The sequence below is a fragment of the Cyprinus carpio genome, chromosome B4 (assembly GCF_018340385.1).
Source record: "Cyprinus carpio isolate SPL01 chromosome B4, ASM1834038v1, whole genome shotgun sequence".
NCBI lineage: Eukaryota > Metazoa > Chordata > Actinopteri > Cypriniformes > Cyprinidae > Cyprinus > Cyprinus carpio.
The window spans coordinates 3,023,438-3,044,605 of record NC_056600.1 but is presented as its reverse complement, the minus strand read 5'-3'; the positions used below and the strand labels follow the sequence as shown (position 1 = coordinate 3,044,605).

General features: G+C 37.6%; 1 protein-coding gene across 1 annotated transcript in view; it reads left to right on the top strand.

The window, feature by feature from the left end:
* cog5 (component of oligomeric golgi complex 5) overlaps window positions 1–21,168 on the top strand; it is a 72,600-nt gene that overhangs the window by 47,557 nt on the left and 3,875 nt on the right. The window contains exons 11-19 of the mRNA XM_019100486.2: window positions 1,579–1,660; window positions 5,944–6,145; window positions 7,924–8,085; window positions 9,476–9,575; window positions 12,150–12,260; window positions 13,872–13,934; window positions 16,579–16,682; window positions 19,709–19,946; window positions 20,903–20,979. Of these exons, the coding sequence (XP_018956031.2) occupies window positions 1,579–1,660; window positions 5,944–6,145; window positions 7,924–8,085; window positions 9,476–9,575; window positions 12,150–12,260; window positions 13,872–13,934; window positions 16,579–16,682; window positions 19,709–19,946; window positions 20,903–20,979 (1,139 nt within the window). The remainder of the gene's footprint in view (window positions 1–1,578; window positions 1,661–5,943; window positions 6,146–7,923; window positions 8,086–9,475; window positions 9,576–12,149; window positions 12,261–13,871; window positions 13,935–16,578; window positions 16,683–19,708; window positions 19,947–20,902; window positions 20,980–21,168) is intronic.

The following is a 21,168-nucleotide window of genomic DNA, read 5'->3' as shown; positions in this document are numbered from 1 at the left end:
TACATTTAACAGTTACACAAGTAAAACAGACCTTCCCGTTGGATTCCCAGCTGCTTTTATGCAGCAAACAAGCCTCATGCCAGAGAGCAAAGAAGCTCTCTTTCTCTGTTTGGTGCTGTTGTTCTTTTCGGGTGTCATTATTGTTAAATTCAGGTGTCATAAATGTGAAATACGACTCTACATTAGAAAGAAGAAATTGCCTGAAGTACTGGAACATATATGAAACTCACTTGTATTTTTTAAAAAAAGAAAGAGATTCCAAGACTGGTTTCATTTCATTGAGGATGGCACTGAAACCATGCCTTTTGTACAATGGAGTTTTCATGCTCAATGTCACAAATTTTCCTTAATTTCCTCTACACTACCCATTTTTTTATGTTCAATTAAAAAAATAAATAAAAAATAAAAACTTGCTGTGTATTTCCAGATTTTAAGATTGCCAATGTGGTCTTATATTTTTTGGACCCACTGTATATATACTTCATATTTTTAACTTTCAAGTCTCCATACTTCATCTTGTCACATCTTTTTCTTTGGAGAATTCTCAAATTTGTAGCAGCAGAAATTGTGTGAGGTATAAGAAAGAGACATTTATATCACTGTAAAGTCACTCTGCAAACTACTTCAGCCTGATGTACGGCGAGTCAGCAGGGACATTCAGAGCAGGTTGATTTGCTCAGGTGATGTGTGGATGCAATGTCACTGAAACAGTACTGCTGCTTGCTCTCTGTCTCCAGCAAAGCACAGAACCAGAGGAATTGATTGAGATAGTGGATAAACTCCTCTTTAATGGCCTTAAGCTCTGTACTAAAATATATCTGGCTCACCCCATTCCCCCTGCGTACATAAAATTAAACTTTGGAAAATCATTGTGCATCCTGTCTGTAAATTGACAGTCTATCCAAGTTATACACACTGTGTCAGGCACACAAATACTATTTTGGTCAGTAAATAAATCCGACTGAATTCATATGACTTAAATAGTCTATAAAGTAAATGTGATCTCCCTTTGTACGTAAATTAGATTTGAAAACAAAGTTTGTACTAATTTCTCAATAGCTCAACAGTGGGATTAATAGGATAAGGATCAGACAAACTAACTGCTTCTTTATTTGGCTGATCCTGAGACACTCCAGCCTCTTAACACACACATCGTGAGAAGTGGTTCGATTGGCACATGGCAACATCCATCAGCATTAGACCATATTTGTTTTGTCATGATTCCCAAATGATCATTTGCCATAGACTTCCCCGTTTACCCACAAATACACAAATGGATCAGACATAAATAGTGTGGGGGGGGGGTGTCATATTATTTTTACCAATTAAAAGTACACTTATTGCCAATCAAAATGTCTTGCACCAAAAAGATTGTAATTTTGTTTAAAATGTGCTTTATTGCTGTGATTCTAGTTTTTATTTAGGGTGAAATGTGACCTGGACATTAGTTTTTTATGACGTGTTATGGGTGGGAGCCATTAAAGGCTTTGTTTGCATAGTATGTTAATGCATATATGTATGTTATTATGTGTGTCGGAGGCCATTATGGTAAAGTTCATGTGTTTTCTCTCTTATCAGGATGGGCAGCCTGACATCTTGCACACCTTCTGGAGTTCAGTCACTCAGACGCTCTCCGAGGAGCTGCAGAAAGCCACAGCTGGTGAGTCTCAGTCTGGGGTTTTTGTTTAAGACGATGCCCCGCCATGCATCTCAAAAGCTCATTCTGTATGTGAGTGTTACACAAGCTCCCTCCTGCGCCTAGCCTCTCTCTTCTCCTCCGCTCTTGCTTTCTTTTCATCACATTGCAGTCGGATTCAAACTCTATTACCCACGTACACTCTTCTGGAGCTGCTTTTAAGAACAGTGACTCTGTTAACCCTTTTCTCTACGAACTGAGCCTGTATGCTTTCTCAGATATTGTTCGTTCTGCGCTTCCACTTCACACTATAATACCTTGGAGAAGTGTTTACACTTCCATAATCTCTGATGAATTTTAGAGCTCAGATGCTGCCAGCGATAGAGGCCATTATCAATACAGGCACAAAACGATGATCTCTACACTGATCTCAGGGTGTTATCATCACTAAGAAGCAGGATAAATCAAGGTGTTTGGTCACAAGGGAATATGGAGGAAGCAGACCTTCAAATGTGAGATTCAGGTGACTCCACAGGTGTACAACCAAAACATACTCCCCTCTTTATTTCTTTTTAAATTAACCTGTAACTTGGGAAGTTACAGTACCATTGAAGAATAGCCTTTTCCTCCCAGTCTTGGGATAGATTTTAGATCCTAGGTCTTTAAAGCCCAAAGTATACTTTGGCAAAATTTGGCACCAGAATAGCAAGTGCACCACCCGATTTTTGTAACCGTGCATACTTTTTACGAGCGCGTGTCACATGCGCATTGACTTGGTTTTGAACTAATCAGTTATTCCACGAGGTGGCAACACTGGCCCACCCTGCCGTTTCATAGTAGAAAATGAAACAACAACAAAATAGTGGAGACTGCAACAACAACAGACAGACACATTGACAGACAGACAGTTATATTTCATAATCTGCGAAATTTCGGTAATGAACTTTTTTCATGTGTCCTTGGGGAGTGTTTCAAAAACAGTGTGAAGTTTATATTTTATTAAATTTGCTATTTGTGTTATTTTTAGTTGGTTTTTTGATTTGGTTGTTTCTGAATTTGGTAGTTTTGTGAATGAGATTGTGACTAAACCAAAGTGCCGTGACACACAGTTTGAAGACCGATGTCTACTTCGCAATGCAAGTGTAAATAAAGAACTGATGTTTGAATAATTATAGTGGTTACTTTACTCAAGAAACACTGCCAACAAAGGCTGATGTTTTTGTGTGTTTGAGAAGTGGAAAAGAGTCATTTGCCGTCTAGTTGTGGCCAATATACTTTGGTACGTTTTAAATATCCTGTGCATAGCGGTTCATCTTTTATATCATGAGATTTTGGCTAAATGTATTAGACAACAAGAAAAACGGAGTGCCCATATAGCTACAACGCTACGAGTATAGCATACACTTTATAACCTGTAAATTGATGAAAATGGATGCGATTAATTTACTTAATTAAATCAGGCCTTTTTAATGACGGACAAAATACAGAATCTCCATCATTTACTTGTCAAAAACCTTGTTACAGTAACTCCATTGAATGTGTTTTTCAGAAAATGCTAAGTGCACGTGTCTGAATTACAGAATCTCCATTTAATAATAAATACCAACCCAGACCAGCACACACTGTTAGCAAAGTAATTATACGGCTGTGCTAAACAAAAAGCAAAATACCCCTTTCGCATTGTTAAAAACGTCCCCCTTTCTATCGTGATGTGCCATGGGATTTTTTACTTATCAAAACTGTGCCGTAGCAGAAAAAAGGTTGGGAAGCACTATGCTTGAGTATGTTTTAAAAAAAAAACAGAAGTATACTTTGAGCTTAAACCTGCTCCTGGGGATCCACTGTCCTGCAAAGTGTATTTCCAACTTGCTTTTGCTCACCTGGCCTGTGATTTTTCCAAGTTATCCTGAAGAGCTTGATTAGCTGGTTCAGGTTTGTTTGATTAGGGTTGTGGCTGAACTATGCAAGACAGTGGATACCTAGGAGCAGGGTTGAAGACCTAGCTTTAAGACACTTGTATTGTATATCAACTGATGGTTTTATAGGCTGGTGACAATTACATTTGTGTGTTTAACAAATAGTTTTATCTAAAGTAGTTTGTTTGTCCATGTATTCTCAAAACCATGACCTTGCCATTGGGTTGTGTTTTTAAACCACAGAAGGGATGTTTCATAAGCTATGGCCATTGTGCTAGAGATCTAGGCACTTAAATCTAGGTTCCTCGAGAGGAAATGTTCTCTGGATGAACAAGTCTGGCAAATTAAGAAATTTAAATATGATTACTCACTTTATTGATGCATCATTTCGGTAGCTGTATTACAACAAAAAACACTCAATATCTCACAGAATTGCCACATCACACTGACTCATGATTGCAACTGGTGCCCATCTTAATTAGTGAGCTAAAGATCTCGGGCAGCCCGTCCTCCCTGCAGAGACACTGTAATTTAGACCTTGGCCTTGATTGTGTGGCTCTATTGATCCCTTTCTGTGTTATCACGACCTAATGATGCTTTGCGCTTCACTCCCTCTGATCAATAGAAGGTAAATAGGAGCCTTTGCATCACTTTCATTATCCAAATGCTTGTGCATTACTCCCTCTTCTAAGCCTTTATCAAGCTTGATTTGAAACCTCTCAATCAAACTTGCTTTTATATTCTCCAGACCCAAGGGGGCTCACCTCACCAACATCTATTATGGAAACTATGCCAAAATACTCTCACAAAATGAGAAAGTTTGAGGTGAAGACGCTCTCACAAACTTTGTGGCTCCAAGAGGACATCAGAAAACATTTTAGTTCTCGGGTCGATTGTTATGGACTCTGTCTTGAGACATCAGTGCTCCACAAGCCTTCAAAGAAGATCGGTTTATAAATGATTTATCGCTTCCTCTTTGTCCTAAAATACGTTTTGTGACTACTGACAGCTCCCTGCCTCTTCCCAGAATTCTCTCCTGAACTGTTTGCCTTTTAAAGAGCAGGTCAAAGGATAAAGCCAATATTCTTCTCAATGTTCAGTGTAGGCTTCCTGACTTGGCCTTCAGCATTGTTTGAACTTTGGGGAGCCGTATTAATTACTTTGCTAACAGTAAGAGTGCTGGTCTAGGGTCATTCCTGCTCTGTTTTTATTATTAATGTTTTCATTTCATTATTGTATCACAGCATGAAAGGCAAAACCTGGCTCCTGACTAACACTTGTTCAATGAAGATGGCATTTTTCAACCACTGACGTTTATTTGTTGGTTTTTGTATGCACCTCGTCACCTTCCCCGAGGAAAGATTTTCTTGACAGTTATGGGTTGTGTTTGAACACTGCTGCATGGCAGTTTTATGAAGTGAGAAATTTTAAGCTTCACTACCGGCAATAATTCAGAAACATAACATCAGCTGAACATACAGCTTATATTCAGCACTCCATCAATAGAGTAGAACTACCAGGACTCGTCTTTGTTCAAGTGATAGCAAAACAAAGATGGAAACTGTTTAAGATTCTTGCTCCTCTGAACTACTCAATTATGCATTCATCAAATCAATCTGCATAGGAAACAATCTGCATAATATTCATAATGAGCATTTAATCACCTGTAAAGTTGGGTTATTACCATATTAATGAAGAGGCATTGTTATGCAATTCCATCCATTTGACTCATTTTGCCAAGTGTATTCTCTTTATTAGACATTGTTCTTGTTAGATTGGTTTGAGATAAGGGATTTGGTTTTTCAGCTCACTGAGGCACAAAGAAAGAATTTGAAGCTTTAAGTCACTGCTTGCCATTGTCATAGGCATTGTTCACAACAATGTAGGCTTTATAACCCTGATTTCTAAACTATAGTGAAACTGACCATAAAAGGCAACATGAAATTAAAATGGACTATTAAAATACATTTCTTTTGTAGATTCATTATTGCACATCATTCAAAAGAAATACGTGTCTGTTGTAGCATTCTTTGTAATCACAAGTCTATGCATTTGCATCCTTTTTAGCTGTTTTAAACTACTGCAGTAATGCAGTATTTCTAAAATGTCAATATTGGGACAAAGACACATCACATCACATCTATAGTGGTTTTCGCACTGTGTAGTTCTAGGATCTCAGTTCTAGGAACTAGCTAGCATGGTGGTTCCTAGAGAACCAATTTCCCCATTGGGACGTTTTACTGGTTGCATTTGCACCGGCAGCAGGAACTCTGAGCCAACCAACAGCGACGTCTTTATTCACTGAATTTACTCTGGTGCGAAAGCCCCTTATGTGGCCATCTTCTCTCTAAATGCATCCTGTTCTCAATTTATTTTTTCTTTTGTTCTCAGCATCAACCTTCCTGAAGCAGGCCCTGGAGGGAGAGTATCCCAAACTCTTGAGGCTTTATAATGAGCTATGGAAGAGGCTGCAGCAGTACAGCGCAAGCATACAGGGGGCGCTTGTGAGCAGTGGTGCAGGTCTAGATGTGGAACTGCCGGTGTCAGAGCATGATGCTGAAGATCTGTTCACCCGGACCAAACCAGACTATGAGTGAGTAATACTACAATAAACACACATACACAGTTAAATTTACACTAACTCTCCAACATTTGTTTTCATAAATCTGTTGTAATTATTTAACAAATTGATGAAGTGTAGTCCATACAGAAATGTTTCATGATATATAATCGTTTCTGCCAAAATACAGTAGCTGCTACAGAAATTATTAATGTTTTGTTCTAAGAACTAAATTGCTGAAATGATTGCTGACTGACTTAAATTTTAAGATGCTAAGTGCAAGCAGTCAACCAGAAATGCCACGATTTCTCATAATAAATGCCATCTACACAGCTATCATCTTCCTAATCATTTTGGTGGCACAACAAAGATTTTGTTTACTCGCAAAGTGCTCTCAAAACTGCTCTCATCAATCAGACAGTTTCTGCCTTTCACCTGAATATGATGCTTTAGGAAGCAAAGAAGCCCTTCTACTCTCAGACACATTTTCAGACAGTCTTTCAGAATGCAGTCAACGTTTCTGCCACTATTCTGATCAAACACCAAGATCCCATAATCACAATTCTCCCCTAAACGGCCCACATTTTACGTGCAGTTTTCTTGTATCACATAATACAGCTCAAAAAAGCATGTCAAGATGCATGACAACCAGCAATTAACCAGCAATATGCTTTAATTAATAAGCCAAGATTATTAAAGCATCTTGTCAAAAACTGGCAAATGTGTTTTATATGGCAGGGTGATGTGGGGGGTAAACTGTTTTCTTTGTATTTAATTTCGGAGAGATTCAGCAGATCTATATTTGGCTCTAATAAAACAATTTGCATTGAACAGCATCCGCTGAGTTAAGTTTAGAGATCTATTATTATAGAGAAATCTATTATGTGTTAATTCACTGCACTCTTTTCATCTTTAAGAAAAGTAAGATTCATTTGGTTTTTAGTTTCTGACATTTAATGATGCGGTTTCTCTTAGCCCGTTTAACACTATTGTTAAGATTTACACAAACTATTATATTTTTTTGCAAAAAGTGTGCATAATTTATGATAATGAATGACTTTTTGCCCTCTAATTCGCATTACCATTATTGTATAGTTTTTTTGCAATTCATTACTGTATTACAGTAAAAAAAATAACTCTGAGATGGTTTTATCCTAAATCAGCATAAAGTATTATACAGCTAATACTACCATGATGTATGAATACAATTTTAAAAATGAGTCATTTTCACATTATAGTGATGAGAATGAGGTTCTATGCATTACTATAATAAGAACTGTCAAATTATATTTTAAAATATACCTCATTTTCAGACTTTACAATATAATGAAATGTCTGAAACTTTTAATGAAAATAGTAACCGTTGGGGAAACGATCATAAATCAGTTACACTTTTATCAACAATTGGTATACACAGGTCAAACATTATAATAATTATTGGAAATTAAGCAGCTGTCAGCCAGGAAAACTAATTTATTAAAGAAAAAAAAAATGCTGGGGGCTTTGATCCCTACTGAGATGTGGAGTGTAAGTAGGCTATGGTTTCATTGAGTGTCATTCAGTTTGCTCTGCTGCACTTTTGATTTAGTGTCAATTCGTTGTTGATTATCTCTACGGGCATGCCTCTGATTAAATTCCTTTGGTTTTATTTAGTTTCATTAATTTCACTACATACACACAGAGATACGTGAACGTGGAAATGAATGGTCTGTCATGTGTACAAAAAAAAACACTTCAACGTGTGCAATTTACTTGTTTTACATTTACAGTTAAGCAAAGGAATAACTTGTTTGACTTTTTATTTGTTCCAGTCCAGAGAAGGACCTGAAGGACTCCCTTCAGCCATATGAAGCAGCTTACCTGTCCAAGTCTCTGTCCCGCCTCTTTGACCCCATTAATCTTGTGTTCCCTCAAGGGGGCCGAAACCCACCCTCTAATGATGAACTTGACAGCATCATAAAAACAATTGCCAGGTACACCTCCAATATGCATAGTAATATCATAACTCTGTTCCAGCATCATTTCCCTATACTGTGCCACTATGCTGCCTACTAATGCTGCTTTTCCACTGCATGGTACGGATCATTTTTGGGGGGGTTTGCACTGTGTACTTTACTTTGTTGTTGTTTTGTTATGCCTACTAATGCTGCTTTTCCGCTGCATCAAATACTAAAATGTGACGTGTAACGAGTCTAACTTAAATTTTGAAACTGCAGGTTATCTTTCTTTTCTGCTCAGGATGAGAACGTTTTGATTATTCTAGACATTTTTAGTAGATCATGCTTTTAAGTAAAATATTAAAATAGTATAGATTTCAGAAGGAAAAGCTTGAACAGAAACAGTATTTTTTTTTGTCACATGGCCTCACATTCATCTAAATATAAAAATACAGTGATGATACATTTTTGTACAAAAATACAATGTAAAAATGTTTTTTTTTTTTTAATTGTCTGGACCTCTGCTTGGAAGAAAACATAGAGGCCGTGCCTCTTGGAACTTTAACTGAATACCCCTGACTTATATAAAAAAAGAAATAATTTATTTGTATGGTTTTGAAATATCTGTCACATATTTTTTTGTGTGTCATGGTAGATAGGACCCTTATTATAGAATTCGATTACAAAAAAACATGGTAATGGATTAAAACATATAAGTAACAGGCTGGATGTACATTAACCTTACATCTTAACACCTCTTTAAAAAAAACAAAAATCTAGATCATATATTTTGTCAATTATATATATTTCAATACATGAGGATTCTGAAAGGGAGCCATTAAATTAAATGACTTGAGACTCGACTCGGACTCACGACCAAAGAATCGAGACTTGACTCAGACTCCAGGTTAAAGACTTCAGACTCGACTCGGACTCCAACTTAAAGACTTGTGAACATCTCTGGTCAGCAACAGCCACTGCAGTATCATTTGTTCGCACATAGTCATCTTTTTTTAAACGACTTGCTTTAAAAGACCGTCACACTGTAACAATCAGTCTATAATCCCACCAATTTTGAAGTGGTACTAAACTGCAGTGGAAAAGCAAACCGAGCCAAAGTAAAGCAAGCTGAGCCGAGCTGTGCTGTGCCATGCTGAGTCATACCACACAGTGGAAAAGCGCCATGAGAAAGCTCATCTTTGGCCAAGTGTTAAGGAAGTATTGCATGTTTCCTTCATGAAGAAAACAATCCAATAATGCACTGCAAGAGAAATGCCAATTATAAATATAGTTACATTTCATATAATACAAAAATTTACTAAAGGACTAATAATGGACTGGAAAGTATATAGTGATTAGACTACTGATTGATTTATTGACTGTAATTTGCTGACAGTTGACTCTATATGTTGTTTTTGCACGTTAGTGAGCTGAATGTTGCATCAGTGGATTCCGGCCTGACGATCGCAGTCGCCAAGAATGCCGCCAAGACTGTGCAGCTTTTCTGCGTCAAGTCAGAGCAGTTGGTAAGACACACACAGAGATAATGAGCTAGGCTGAGTGGGAGGCTGTCTGCTCTCATGCCCCTCAACACTGCCAGGGAGGTGACACACACGGTCGGCGACTGAGCTCATTATGAGAGCCGAGTTAGCGTGGCGTTCATCTCAACAAGCGTCAGAATCAGAGCACCTGCTGAGAGCCGTGACCTGGACAAGAGGCAGGGCGGATTTCAGCCTACCTAGTTAGAGGTGCTACTTGATTTGGTCTATAAATAGAAGCCACACAAATCAGGCAAATGTGAGTTTGAGAATGCAATGCTTGGTCGGAAAAAAAATAAATACCAGTAGTTGGAGGACAAATCAGTTTGCAACACAATATTCATGCTCTTAGTTTACTAAATGTACTTCTCTGCTGTTATATAATGGTTGATAGATGTGTGCTGCTTGTGTTTTAAGCTACAGAAGTGGTCAGAGTGGTATGAGTCTCAATCTCATTGTCAGTAGTGATCCACATTAAATTACATGAAGATAACAGCCAGCACAAGCTTTACAGTGAGATCCTTAATCAATAAATGGTAACATTTTACTTGCAGCTTTTATGTATAACGCATTATAAAAGTAGTTTTAGTGCATTAATTATGCCTTGTAATGCACATTATATGCATTGTACAATCTCGTGAACATATACATTATAACACTTTTTATGCATGCATTTTAAATTCCTTTGTAATTATTTACGACAAGATACAATGTATTACAATGCACATTATGAATAATTATAATGCATTATAACCTTTAATAACCCTTTATAATTCATTGTACATAAAGGCTTTAAGTAAAGTGTTACCCAATAAATCAGTAGATCTATAGAGTTTGAGTTAACTACAAAGCCGAACTGGCTTTACAAGTAATCAGTCTCATTTCAGTTAATCCGTTTCAGTTAATTGTTACCTGCTCTCCAAAGATTATGCAGCTGACTTCTGAGATAGAATAAAAAAATCATTTAAAGACAACATGAAGTCTACATTTACCCTGTTTGTCTCTATTGACCTCTCATATCCTTCCTGCTGTGATAATGGAATGGGACTTAAACCAACTCCGATCTACAGATTTACACAGAGTGCACTTGCAGGGAGAATGATTTCCGAAACGTGGATAAAATTGCTGCCCAATGTGCCATATAACCCCAGGCTTTCATTTATTTATTCACCCTCAGGTTGTTCCAAACCCATAAGACTTCAGTTAATCTTTGAAACACAAATAAAAAAAGATATTGTTTAATAAGACCTGACAGGTTTTTGTGACTCCATTGAATGTCCAGGCAACCAAAACTTAAAAGAGCCAAAAAGGTCATAAATGCGTCATAAAAAAAAAATCAATATGAATAGAGTGGTTTAAAACAAACCTTGTGAGGAGATACGATCACATTAAATGATGAATATTTAATTTAGTCTTTTTTGGTTACCTGGACTTTCAGTGGAGGAACAGAAACCTCTCAGGTTTCATTAAAAATATCTTGATTTATACCTTTAAGATTAACCAGACTTACAACATAAGGGTAAGAAAATGATTACAGATTTATTTTGTGGGTGGATTGTCCCTTTAAACTATAGATACAATAACTAATGGACATTCTCCCTAATGGAAGATTTTTTTATTTTTATTTTTTTCAAAAATAGGTCAGTGTTTGAGTTTTAAAGTAGCTTCCTGTAATCTGGTTTAGCTGCAGGGGAAACATTTGACAACAGCGGCCTTCCTTGAGGATTACAGAGGTATAAGAATGTTTCTGGTCTTCAGGCAGGTTTACCACAGACCTAGTTAATCTCAGAACGGTTCGTTACTGTATTGGACTGCAGATATGCACCGGAGGCTACGCTTTATTTAACATCAGGTGTGAAGGAGCAACCCACCTAGAATCGTCACTAGCGTTACTGCACCTTACTTGGCATCTCCACACCTGCCACGGGAAACGTTAATTAACCGTTGCCTTGCCATTTTTAGACTGTTGCCATGGTACCCCTGCTGCCACTATCCTATGTGGTTTTTCCTCGCAGACAATGTGTGATATCTTTTTTCTCCCCGATTTTATTTCCCCAGTCCCCCACCTTTGATGAGAGGTGTGATGTCTTGGAGGTTGTGCTGCTTTTTTTACGATTTCGGCTTTGAGTTGTTTTGTCTGTAGCAGCTGTTTGTTTATGTCAGGAGGCAGCAGTGCGGCACGAATACGTGTTTGTGTGCTGTGGTTCGCTCGTGACTGTGACAACCTTTTGCTTGTTAGTTCCTGTGGTGTGGCACTGAGCCGGGCGAATCCTTCTTCTTTTTCGTCTCCCTGTTGCTCGCCCTCCAACCCACAATGTTAGCTGCTTCTGCTGTCTGAGCTCCATGGTGACGCCCGTGTCTCAGCACGCTGACCGCTGTGCCACCACTGAGCAAGGCACTTCTCACCTCTGGGACATCTGGGGAAATTAGTGGGAGCCTGCGGTCGCCTCGCTTTTGATGTTGACTCCTTGATTATTTACTGAGGTCTTTGGCTGTGATGCTCAATATTGTTTAATCTCTCATTTTTTTCTCCCTTCTTTCTTTCTTCTGTATTTCTCTCAGCTCTGTACACAAGGGGATGCCAGTCAGGTGATCGGACCCCTGACGGAGGGTCAGAGGAGAAACATCGCCGTGGTGAACTCTCTTTTCCGCTTGCAGCAAGCTGTGGCTAAAGTAAGAACACCAGCTCTCAAGACACCATAGTAACTACAGGTTTATTTCACTCCACAAAGTCATTTATTCATCCTTGTGTTGTGACAAGCCCATATAACTTACTGCCTTCTAAGAAACATTGTTTCTTTTGTGTCTCATTTTAACAGTATTCTCGAGCTCCAAAAAATAAAAAATCACTAAAAGTACTACAAAAATGTGCCCCTGGACCACAAAACCAGTCATAAGGTTAAATTTTTTTAAAATTGAAATGTATACATCATCTAAAAGCTGGATGAATAAGCTTTCCATTGATGTATGGTTTGTTAGAATCGGACAATATTTGGTACAACTATTTGAAAATCTGGAATCCGAGGATGCAAAAAAATCTAAATATTGAGAAAATCACCTTTAAAGTTCTTAGCAATGCATATTACTAATCAAAGTTTTGATATATTTACGGTAAGAAATTTACTTAATATCTTCATGGAACATGATCTTAATGATCTTAATGAATTTTGGCATAAAAGAAAAATCTATTTTTGACCCATACAGTTTATTTTTGGCTATTGCTACAAATATACCCTTGCTACTTATGACTGGTTTTGTGCTCCAGGATCACAAATAGTCCAAACGACTTCCAAATATTTGAATATACACTGCTCCAAAAGACATTTTAGAGGTGTGGTAAATGGAAAGATAAAAAAGTTTGGTCTGTTCCTTGCACAAAGCTTTGAAATATGCTGATATAGCTTTCATAGCACTCGAAATATAGTCCAGAAGACCTAATAACTACTTGAATGGTCCCTATTCATTTTCATTGTGTGGTAAATAGCTCTCCGTACATTCTGCTAATCATCTATTTACTAATTGTATGGTATTTATTAATTTAAACAAGGTATGGTGAGTAAAGGGTAACTACCACTTTAAAAAGAGTTATTCAGTTAGTTTGATTGGCATGTGCCAATTTTACAGAATGCAAAATGGGTCAGTCTATCCAAATTTCTATTCTAAGTATTTGTCTGGATAATGAGAAATCAAACCAAAGTTATGGTTTGGTATCCTGTAGATGTTTTGCCATGATGTGCTTCCTAAAGCTGTGTTTTATTAACAGATGATTGTAAAAATGCACTCGGCAGGATGTATAAAATCACTGTTCCACACCAAGGAAAGTCAGCGTGAAATTATTGTAGAGTCCTGCTGTATTATAAAACTCCTAAAAAACAGTCCACCTGTCTATAAACATCATACGGCTGCAGTGACTCTCTCTTTTCTCAGGAGAGAGTCTTGAAACTGCAGACTCACCACCAGTCATATCTGTACAATATGAGTGGTGATATTTCAGAAGTGGCTTTTTTAGCACCAGCTGATGTAGTTCCCAGTCTGGCCCATTAAAAAAACATGTCAGCAGCAGCCAAAGCTTTTTCCTTGCTGGTGTGATTAATAAGGTAATAAAAAGAGATTTCTCTATGATTAAATATTTAAACTGGAGGTGATCAAAGTTTTACTGGTGAAAAGTGAAGGTGCTTGTTTCAGTAAGATTATTTTTTTAGGGCCTGAACTTTGAGTGAAGACAGGAATTAATGTTCAAGGGCTCTAAACATTAAATGATGGCTGACTTTGAGTTGTTTTCAGGTTATATCTGGACTGGGTACCTTCCCTCCTGAGGCAGAGCAATCGCACACAGCATCTTTAGAGGTAAAACACAAACAACAAATTTCTGTTTACACCAGAATCACTACAAAGATCATACAAGGGACATCCATAATTCAGTTAATAGAGCTTTTTGACTTAAATAACAATATGCTAAAAACATCACAACTGGTCGCTGGCAATACACGTTAATAACTTAACGGGGCATAACTACACCCGGTCACATTAGTAACATTATATACATCTTTTTTGGTTTGAATATCAGCTCTCAGCAGGTAATGTCCTCTATATTCACAACATTCATTTCATGATGCTTTTCAGCAACAAGTGCACTGCACTATTTATGCAGATAGTGGTGCATGATACACCATCAAGCTGTGAGCATTTGTGCATCCGTGATAAAGATTACCAGGTGAGCACACGGGAAAATGAACTAAAAGGGTCAGAATTTGGATAGAGATGCTGCAGCTGTACACAAGCACACACAGACTCTAGAGGTGGTTTTGGAAAGTAATTGTGTAAACATTGAGCTTCTCTGAATTCAGCGCTCTGTCCCCTGAGGTAAATTGGCTATCAGATGAGTAAACTGGTCTTTCTCTTCCCCTTCGTCTATTTTAACGAAACCTGCCAGCTGTACGGATACGCATACACGCTTTAACCCTTGATCTTTAAGTGTAAACAACATCTAAGGTGAAAACACATTACCACACTTTACCACCCGCTGTCCTCGGAGTTGAGGCAGTGCTTTCCTCCCATGTAGGGCATGTTATCTCGATATCCCTGTCCCAAATGTTTCACATGATGTGGAAATACAGGGTTCGGGCTTAATTTTTGACTCATAATTAAATCATGGTTAATTTACACTTCAAAGCACTGCCTATGCCCCCTTTGGAAAGTATGCTACTCGTCATAGACTTATCTCAGATGCACCTCCATCACCAGCTACAAAATGCTAGTTCTGCTTCTCCCCAATCCTCATCAAATCGAACTAGGAACTATTCTTTTTTTATATATACAGTACAGGTCAAAAGTTTGGAAACATTACTATTTTTAATGTTTTTGAAAGAAGTTTCTTCTGCTCATCAAGCCTGCATTTATTTGATCAAAAATACAGCAAAAAAAAAATGTAATATTGTGATATATTATTACAATTTAAAATATTGTTTTTAAATTTATTATACTTTAAATTAGCCTATTTATTTCTGTGATGCAAAGCTGAATTTTTAGGATCATTATCACTTTAGAAATCATTCTAATATGAGGATTCATTATCAAAGTTGGAAACAGTTCTTTAATATTTTTCAGAACATGTGATACTTTTTAGGATACTTTGATGAATAAAATGTAAAAAAAAAAAAGCTATGTTTTTGATAAATATCGTTTTTTTGTAATAACAATATACACTACTGGTAAGTATTTGGGGTCAGTAATTTTTTTTTCTTGGTTTTTTTTTTAAATAAAATCAATAATTTTATTCAGCAAGGAGCCTATGTTAAATTGAAAAAAAGTGCTGATAGTAAAGAAAATATATTATTAGAATACTTATTATTAGAATTTTTTTTTTTTGAAATGCAGTTCTTTTTAACCTTTTATTCATCAAATATATTAGACAGCAGAACTGTTTCCAACACTCATAATAAATCAGAATTAGAATGATTTCAAAAGGCATGTGATAGACTGGATGTTACATGTTGACACTGAAGGCTGGAGTAATGATCGGGCTGTAAAAATTCGGGCTTTTAAAATCACAGGAATAAATTATTTTTTTTTTAAAGTATATTCAAATAGAAAACTATTATTTTAAGTTGTAATAATCCTTTCACATATTATTTCTGTTTTTTCTGTATTTTTGATCAAATAAATGCAGGCTTGATGAGCAGAAGAGACTTCTTTCAAAAACATAAAAAATAGTAATGTTTCCAAACTTTTGGTCTGTACTGTATATATGTATTTTTGGGATTTTTATGCCTTTATTGTTTGTAGGACAGTGGAGATATGACAGGAAAGCATAGAGCAGAGAGAGGGAAGCATGGTCGGCAAAGGACCACGAGTCAGGAATTGAACTCGGGTTGGCAGAGGCACAGTTGCACTACATGTCTGCGCACCAACCACAAGGCTATCTGCACCAACAGGAACAGTTCTAAACCAGAACAAAACTAAATGCAACAGAACGAAACGGGGCACCAGCACCACCCAAGATCCACTTGCCGCTCTGAACAAAGAATGCCGGGAAAGCTGAATATGTGACTACCTACTTTGTTGTGAAGGAGTTTAGGAAGAAGAGATGTGCAGCGGAGATTAGCTCTTTATCTCCTGCTTGCAGGGGATTTTGCCGATGACCGGTTTGGTCAGAGAGACCTATTGGGTTTGCATTGATGTCGCTCAGAGATGGAGAGCCGGATAAGAGCCTAGGATGAGGGGGGCCAGCTGCCGTGACACACACGATGGTCAAACTGATGTCCCATCAGCAAATGTCAGGCAGTCACATGGTAGGAGGGAGAGCAGGTGTTAGCGCAAGTCGCCATGCGACCATGTGAGGAAATACTACAAGAACCAATGACCTTCAGAAGAACTACTCTTTCACACACGTTCAATAACGTCTGGCTGACTGATATCATGGATAATTCTGTCTCTCTTTGTTTAATTCACAATGTTTAGTTAACTTATAGTTTTTGTGTGTCTCTTGCAGTCGGTTCAGGCTCTGATGGGTAGCGCCGTTCAGCCACTGCTAAATTCTGTTACCGACTCTGTCGAAGCAATACTCATTACTATGCACCAGGAGGATTTCTCTGGGTAAGCAAGCAACACATGCACTGTATTACTATAATATGTACTGCATACAGCTCAGTATATACTGTATATATTGCGCACCATTCCATGTAAGGCTACTCAGTCTGCATAAACAGTAGTATGTTATACTGTTAAACATCCTCAGTTGTATCCACCTTTCCTCTTGGAAATTTAATATAGTTCTTTTTCAGCTAAAATGTATAGTTGACCGAAAAATGAAAATGACTCCATGATTTCCTCACCCTCAAGCCATCCTATGTCTATATGACTTTCTTCTTACAATCGGAGTTATGTTAAAAAAAATCTCCTGGCTTTATAATGGCAGTGAATGGTGGTTGAGATTTTAAATTCATCATAAACAATTCAATTCAAGTTTATTTGTATAGCGCTTTTTACGATACAAATCATTGCAAAGCAACTTTACATAAAATGAAGTTTCTACAATATTTAGTAGTAGCTTATCAGTAGCTGATGACTGTCAGTTTATGTGCATACGGCAGAAATGTTCAGAAAAGTCAATAAAAGACGTAAACAAACAGACGATTAACACTATTAACAGCAATTATGCAATCAAACTTAGAGCAAAATGTGGTAGTTCTGTATGTTGTCTCAGGGTTAGCATCATCTGAGGTCCTCTGAGGGGTTGGCATCATCTCTTCTCAGGTGTTCTGGATCCAGACTGGAGCTTGTGTACATTGGCAAAACAGAGAAACAAATAGAGACATAATTAGTGTAGCTGCTGTTCCAGCCAAGTAAAATTAATTAGTTTAACCCAAGCTAAAGAATAATAATGCGCATTTGATCAGATATAACTTCAGTCCAAAATTATGAGATGCATTATTTGAATGTTTGGCCAAAGAGGTGTGTTTTTAATCTAGATTTAACCAGAGGAAGTGTGTCTGAACCCTGAACATTATCAGGAAGGCTATTCCAGAGTTTGGGAGCCAAATGCAAAAAAGCTCTACCTCCTTTAGTGGACTTTGCTATCCTAGGTACTACCAAAAGTCCAGCGTTTTGTGACCTTAGGGAGCATGATGGGTTGTAGCGTGGTAGAAGACTAGTTAGGTACGCAGGAGCTAAACCATTAAGGGCCTTATAAGTAAGTAATAATATTTTGTAACTGATACGGAAATTAATAGGTAGCCAGTGCAGAGACTGTACCATAAACAGTGCTCAACATGGCTCTGGGTGTTAATAAAGGCCTTCTGAGTGGAATCAATGCATTTGTGTGAGAATAATATACATATTTAAAACTTTACAAACTATAAGCTTACACTAACTGTCCTATGTGCGTTCGTGAAAGTCATATGCACCCAGGATGGCTTGAGGGTGAGTAAATCATGGGGTAATTTTCATTTCTGGGTGAACTATCCAGAATATTGACCATTTCAAAATACCACACAAAACAACTGAGAGATGTCAAAATTGGGATTTATGGTTGTACAAAGACTGTGTTCTCTCCTCATGGGCCCCCCAAACACTAAACATGACATTTCGGATTATGTCCCCTACTTAGTCTCGTTGAGGGCAATTATGAGAACAGGTCTCTTTTAGCTCACTATATTTCAACATAAGTTGTTTCTTAAAGCAGAGACAGAGTGTAATGGGTATGCTGTTGTCATAATTCTTTACAAAAGTTATGATGGCACTACCAGTATTTCTAAGTTTGGAAATCACAATGCTACGATCAGAGGGTGATGCAATTTAATACTAGCTGCTAAATTAGTTTAGCTCCTCTTTGACTTTTATTATGATTTCCTTATATGCAGTCTTACAAATCTCCATTCAGTTATTCATGTCCTCATGCTGAAAGACTGAACCTGTGATGCCATGAGACTGCGAGTGCAACAGACTGCAGACACATGAATGTGGGGATGTACCTGTGTGGTTTTGGCTGTTATAATAGACACATTGCCTGAAGATTGTCTTCTGCATTCATCTCTTGTTTTCTCTTGTACTTCCTCTCGTTGGTTGGTCTGGGTGGTCCAGAGAATACAATAGAGAGTGATGTGCCAGAGTTTGATAACATTTAAAGCGTCACCCCTATGATTCAGCGTGGCTTCTTTTGTCCACATCTCTCGTCCCCGCAGGGCCACTGGAGTCAGGCTTGGTGGGCTTGTTTTATTTCTGTCCCCGCTGACGGGCATTCCTGAGGGAAGACAGCATGGAAATAAACATGCCATAGAGACGATTTTGTCCAGAAACACCCCCAGTTTCACCCTGTCGGCAAAAGAGTTTTCCTCCTTTGAGGAGATGAGCTAAAAGGGTGAATCTCACAAAATCAATGTCTGAGTCATATGTTAGTCCGAAACGAAAAGAAATAAATATAAAAAATATATATTGCATTTAAATGAAGTACCATTTGTGGTACATTTTTGTAAAAACATGTTACTTAAACTATAGTTTTTTATGAAACTATTCATATATCATGGTTGTGTTTATAATAGTGCCACTGATGTATGTTGATTTTTCTTATTAAAGATTATCAATCTATTATAGTATTTGTACTCCAATATAGTAAATACATGCTGCATTACAGTAGTTAGATAACTAACCCTAACCCTAATCATAAAAAATAAGAATTATAAAAGTAAATCTCACAAGATGCACAAACACATTACAATAATGAATATTAACACATTCATTTTTTTTTTTTTTTTTTTTAAGAAAATAATTTTTAGTATTTTGGTTTTTGTAAAATATTAAAAATATAGTTATTGTGAGATTCACCCAAAAATGACCTCCTATGCGTGTAAGGAAAAACTGTTACTTGCTAAAAGGCATTAATACGACCTTCCTTTTCTGACATTGTGTGTGTGTGTGTGTGTGTGTTGTGTGTGTGTGTGTGTGTGTATTTCAGCAGTTCCAGTAGCTACACATTTATGATATTGATTATGTGACAAAGGAAATCAATGTGTTGCTTGTAGCTGTAGTCTACGCTCACATTACAAGATCACAGTACACTACTCTTGTATGTGTGTGTGTTTGTGTGTGTGTGTGTGTGTGTGTGTGTGTGTGTGCACGCCCAGTCCTTTACCAGCAGGTGGCCGTCCGGACGTGCCATGCTCTCTGTACATGCGTGAGCTGCAGGGCTTCATTGCACGAGTGATGAATGACTACTTCCGCCCGCTGCAGTGTCTGGACTTCCTTTACGATAGTACGGAGATCATCGCCCAGCGCGCCATCACCCTCTTCATCCGCCACGCCAGCCTCTTGCGCCCACTCGGAGAGGGAGGGAAGATGAGGTTGGCGGCCGACTTTGCTCAGGTGAGGAAAATGAGGGTCAGCCTTCCTCATTATTCTCTTTTACTTAATCTGTGGCTCTCTTCTGTCCATGAATCACAAAGTAATTGGGAACTGGGGCTGTTAAGCTCCAAAATCTTCCAAAGTCTTCTGATTTCATTCATTAGCTTTCTGTGATTAAAAACAAAAAAAATAGCTTAATTTAAGCATTTATCCATTAAAAAAATCACTGTAGCTCTCAAAACAAATAAATTTTACCTTTACACCAAATAATTAATTCAAAAGAAATTGAAAATTGTGTCGTCATTAACTCACCCTCATGCTGTTTAAAATCCGTATTCAGATTTCTTTACTCAATTGAACAATGTTAATGGGAACTGTGGCTATCAAACTCCAAAATGATTTTAAAAAAAACATAAATATTGATGAATGTTCTGAATTCTTCTGTTGTTCATTAGCTTTCTGTGAGAAACAAGCAAAATATAAGCATTCATTCACTGAAAATTCAATGTAGATCTCAAATCAAATATGGTCCCTTTAGACCAAATAATTCATTCAAAAGTAAAAATTCTGTCTTCATTTACTCACCTTCATATTGTTTCAAATCCTTTCAAAGACTTCTTTTCGACCACGAAACACAAAGTAAATTGGAAATAGGGATGTCGAGCTCCAAAATAACATCAAAAACACCATAATCATTTTTTTTCTTTTGCATTCAGATGTCATACATTTAACTTTCTGTGAGAACAGCAAAATTCAAGCATTTAACACTCGCTGTAGCTCTTAAATACATGCCGTCTTTAGACTTGTTACATTATGTCTGACGTCACAAGATGCAATGACATTTGAGGTAATGGACATCCAGCGTCATGCAAAGTGTCTACATGCATCATGTTTAAGTTTTACAGTCAAGCTCTTATGTGTCAAGAAAACAATGACTCTTTGCATCTGAGAGTGAACATCTCATGTGCATGTTACAGATGGAGTTGGCCGTGGCTCCTCTCTGCAGACGGGTTTCAGACCTGGGGAAAGCATACCGTCTCTTGCGATCTTTTAGGTGAGTCTTTATTTACGGTCTGGATGATGTCAGGTGACTTTATCTTCCTGTCCTCAAGTGACTGCACGTAGCTCCTGATGTCACACACTCAGTAATTTTGTGTCTATTTTTCACACAAATGCTCTCAATCTGTGTTATCCTTTGTCCCCGTCCTTCCTCCGCTGAGACAAAGAGGTCGCTGGAGTCTTC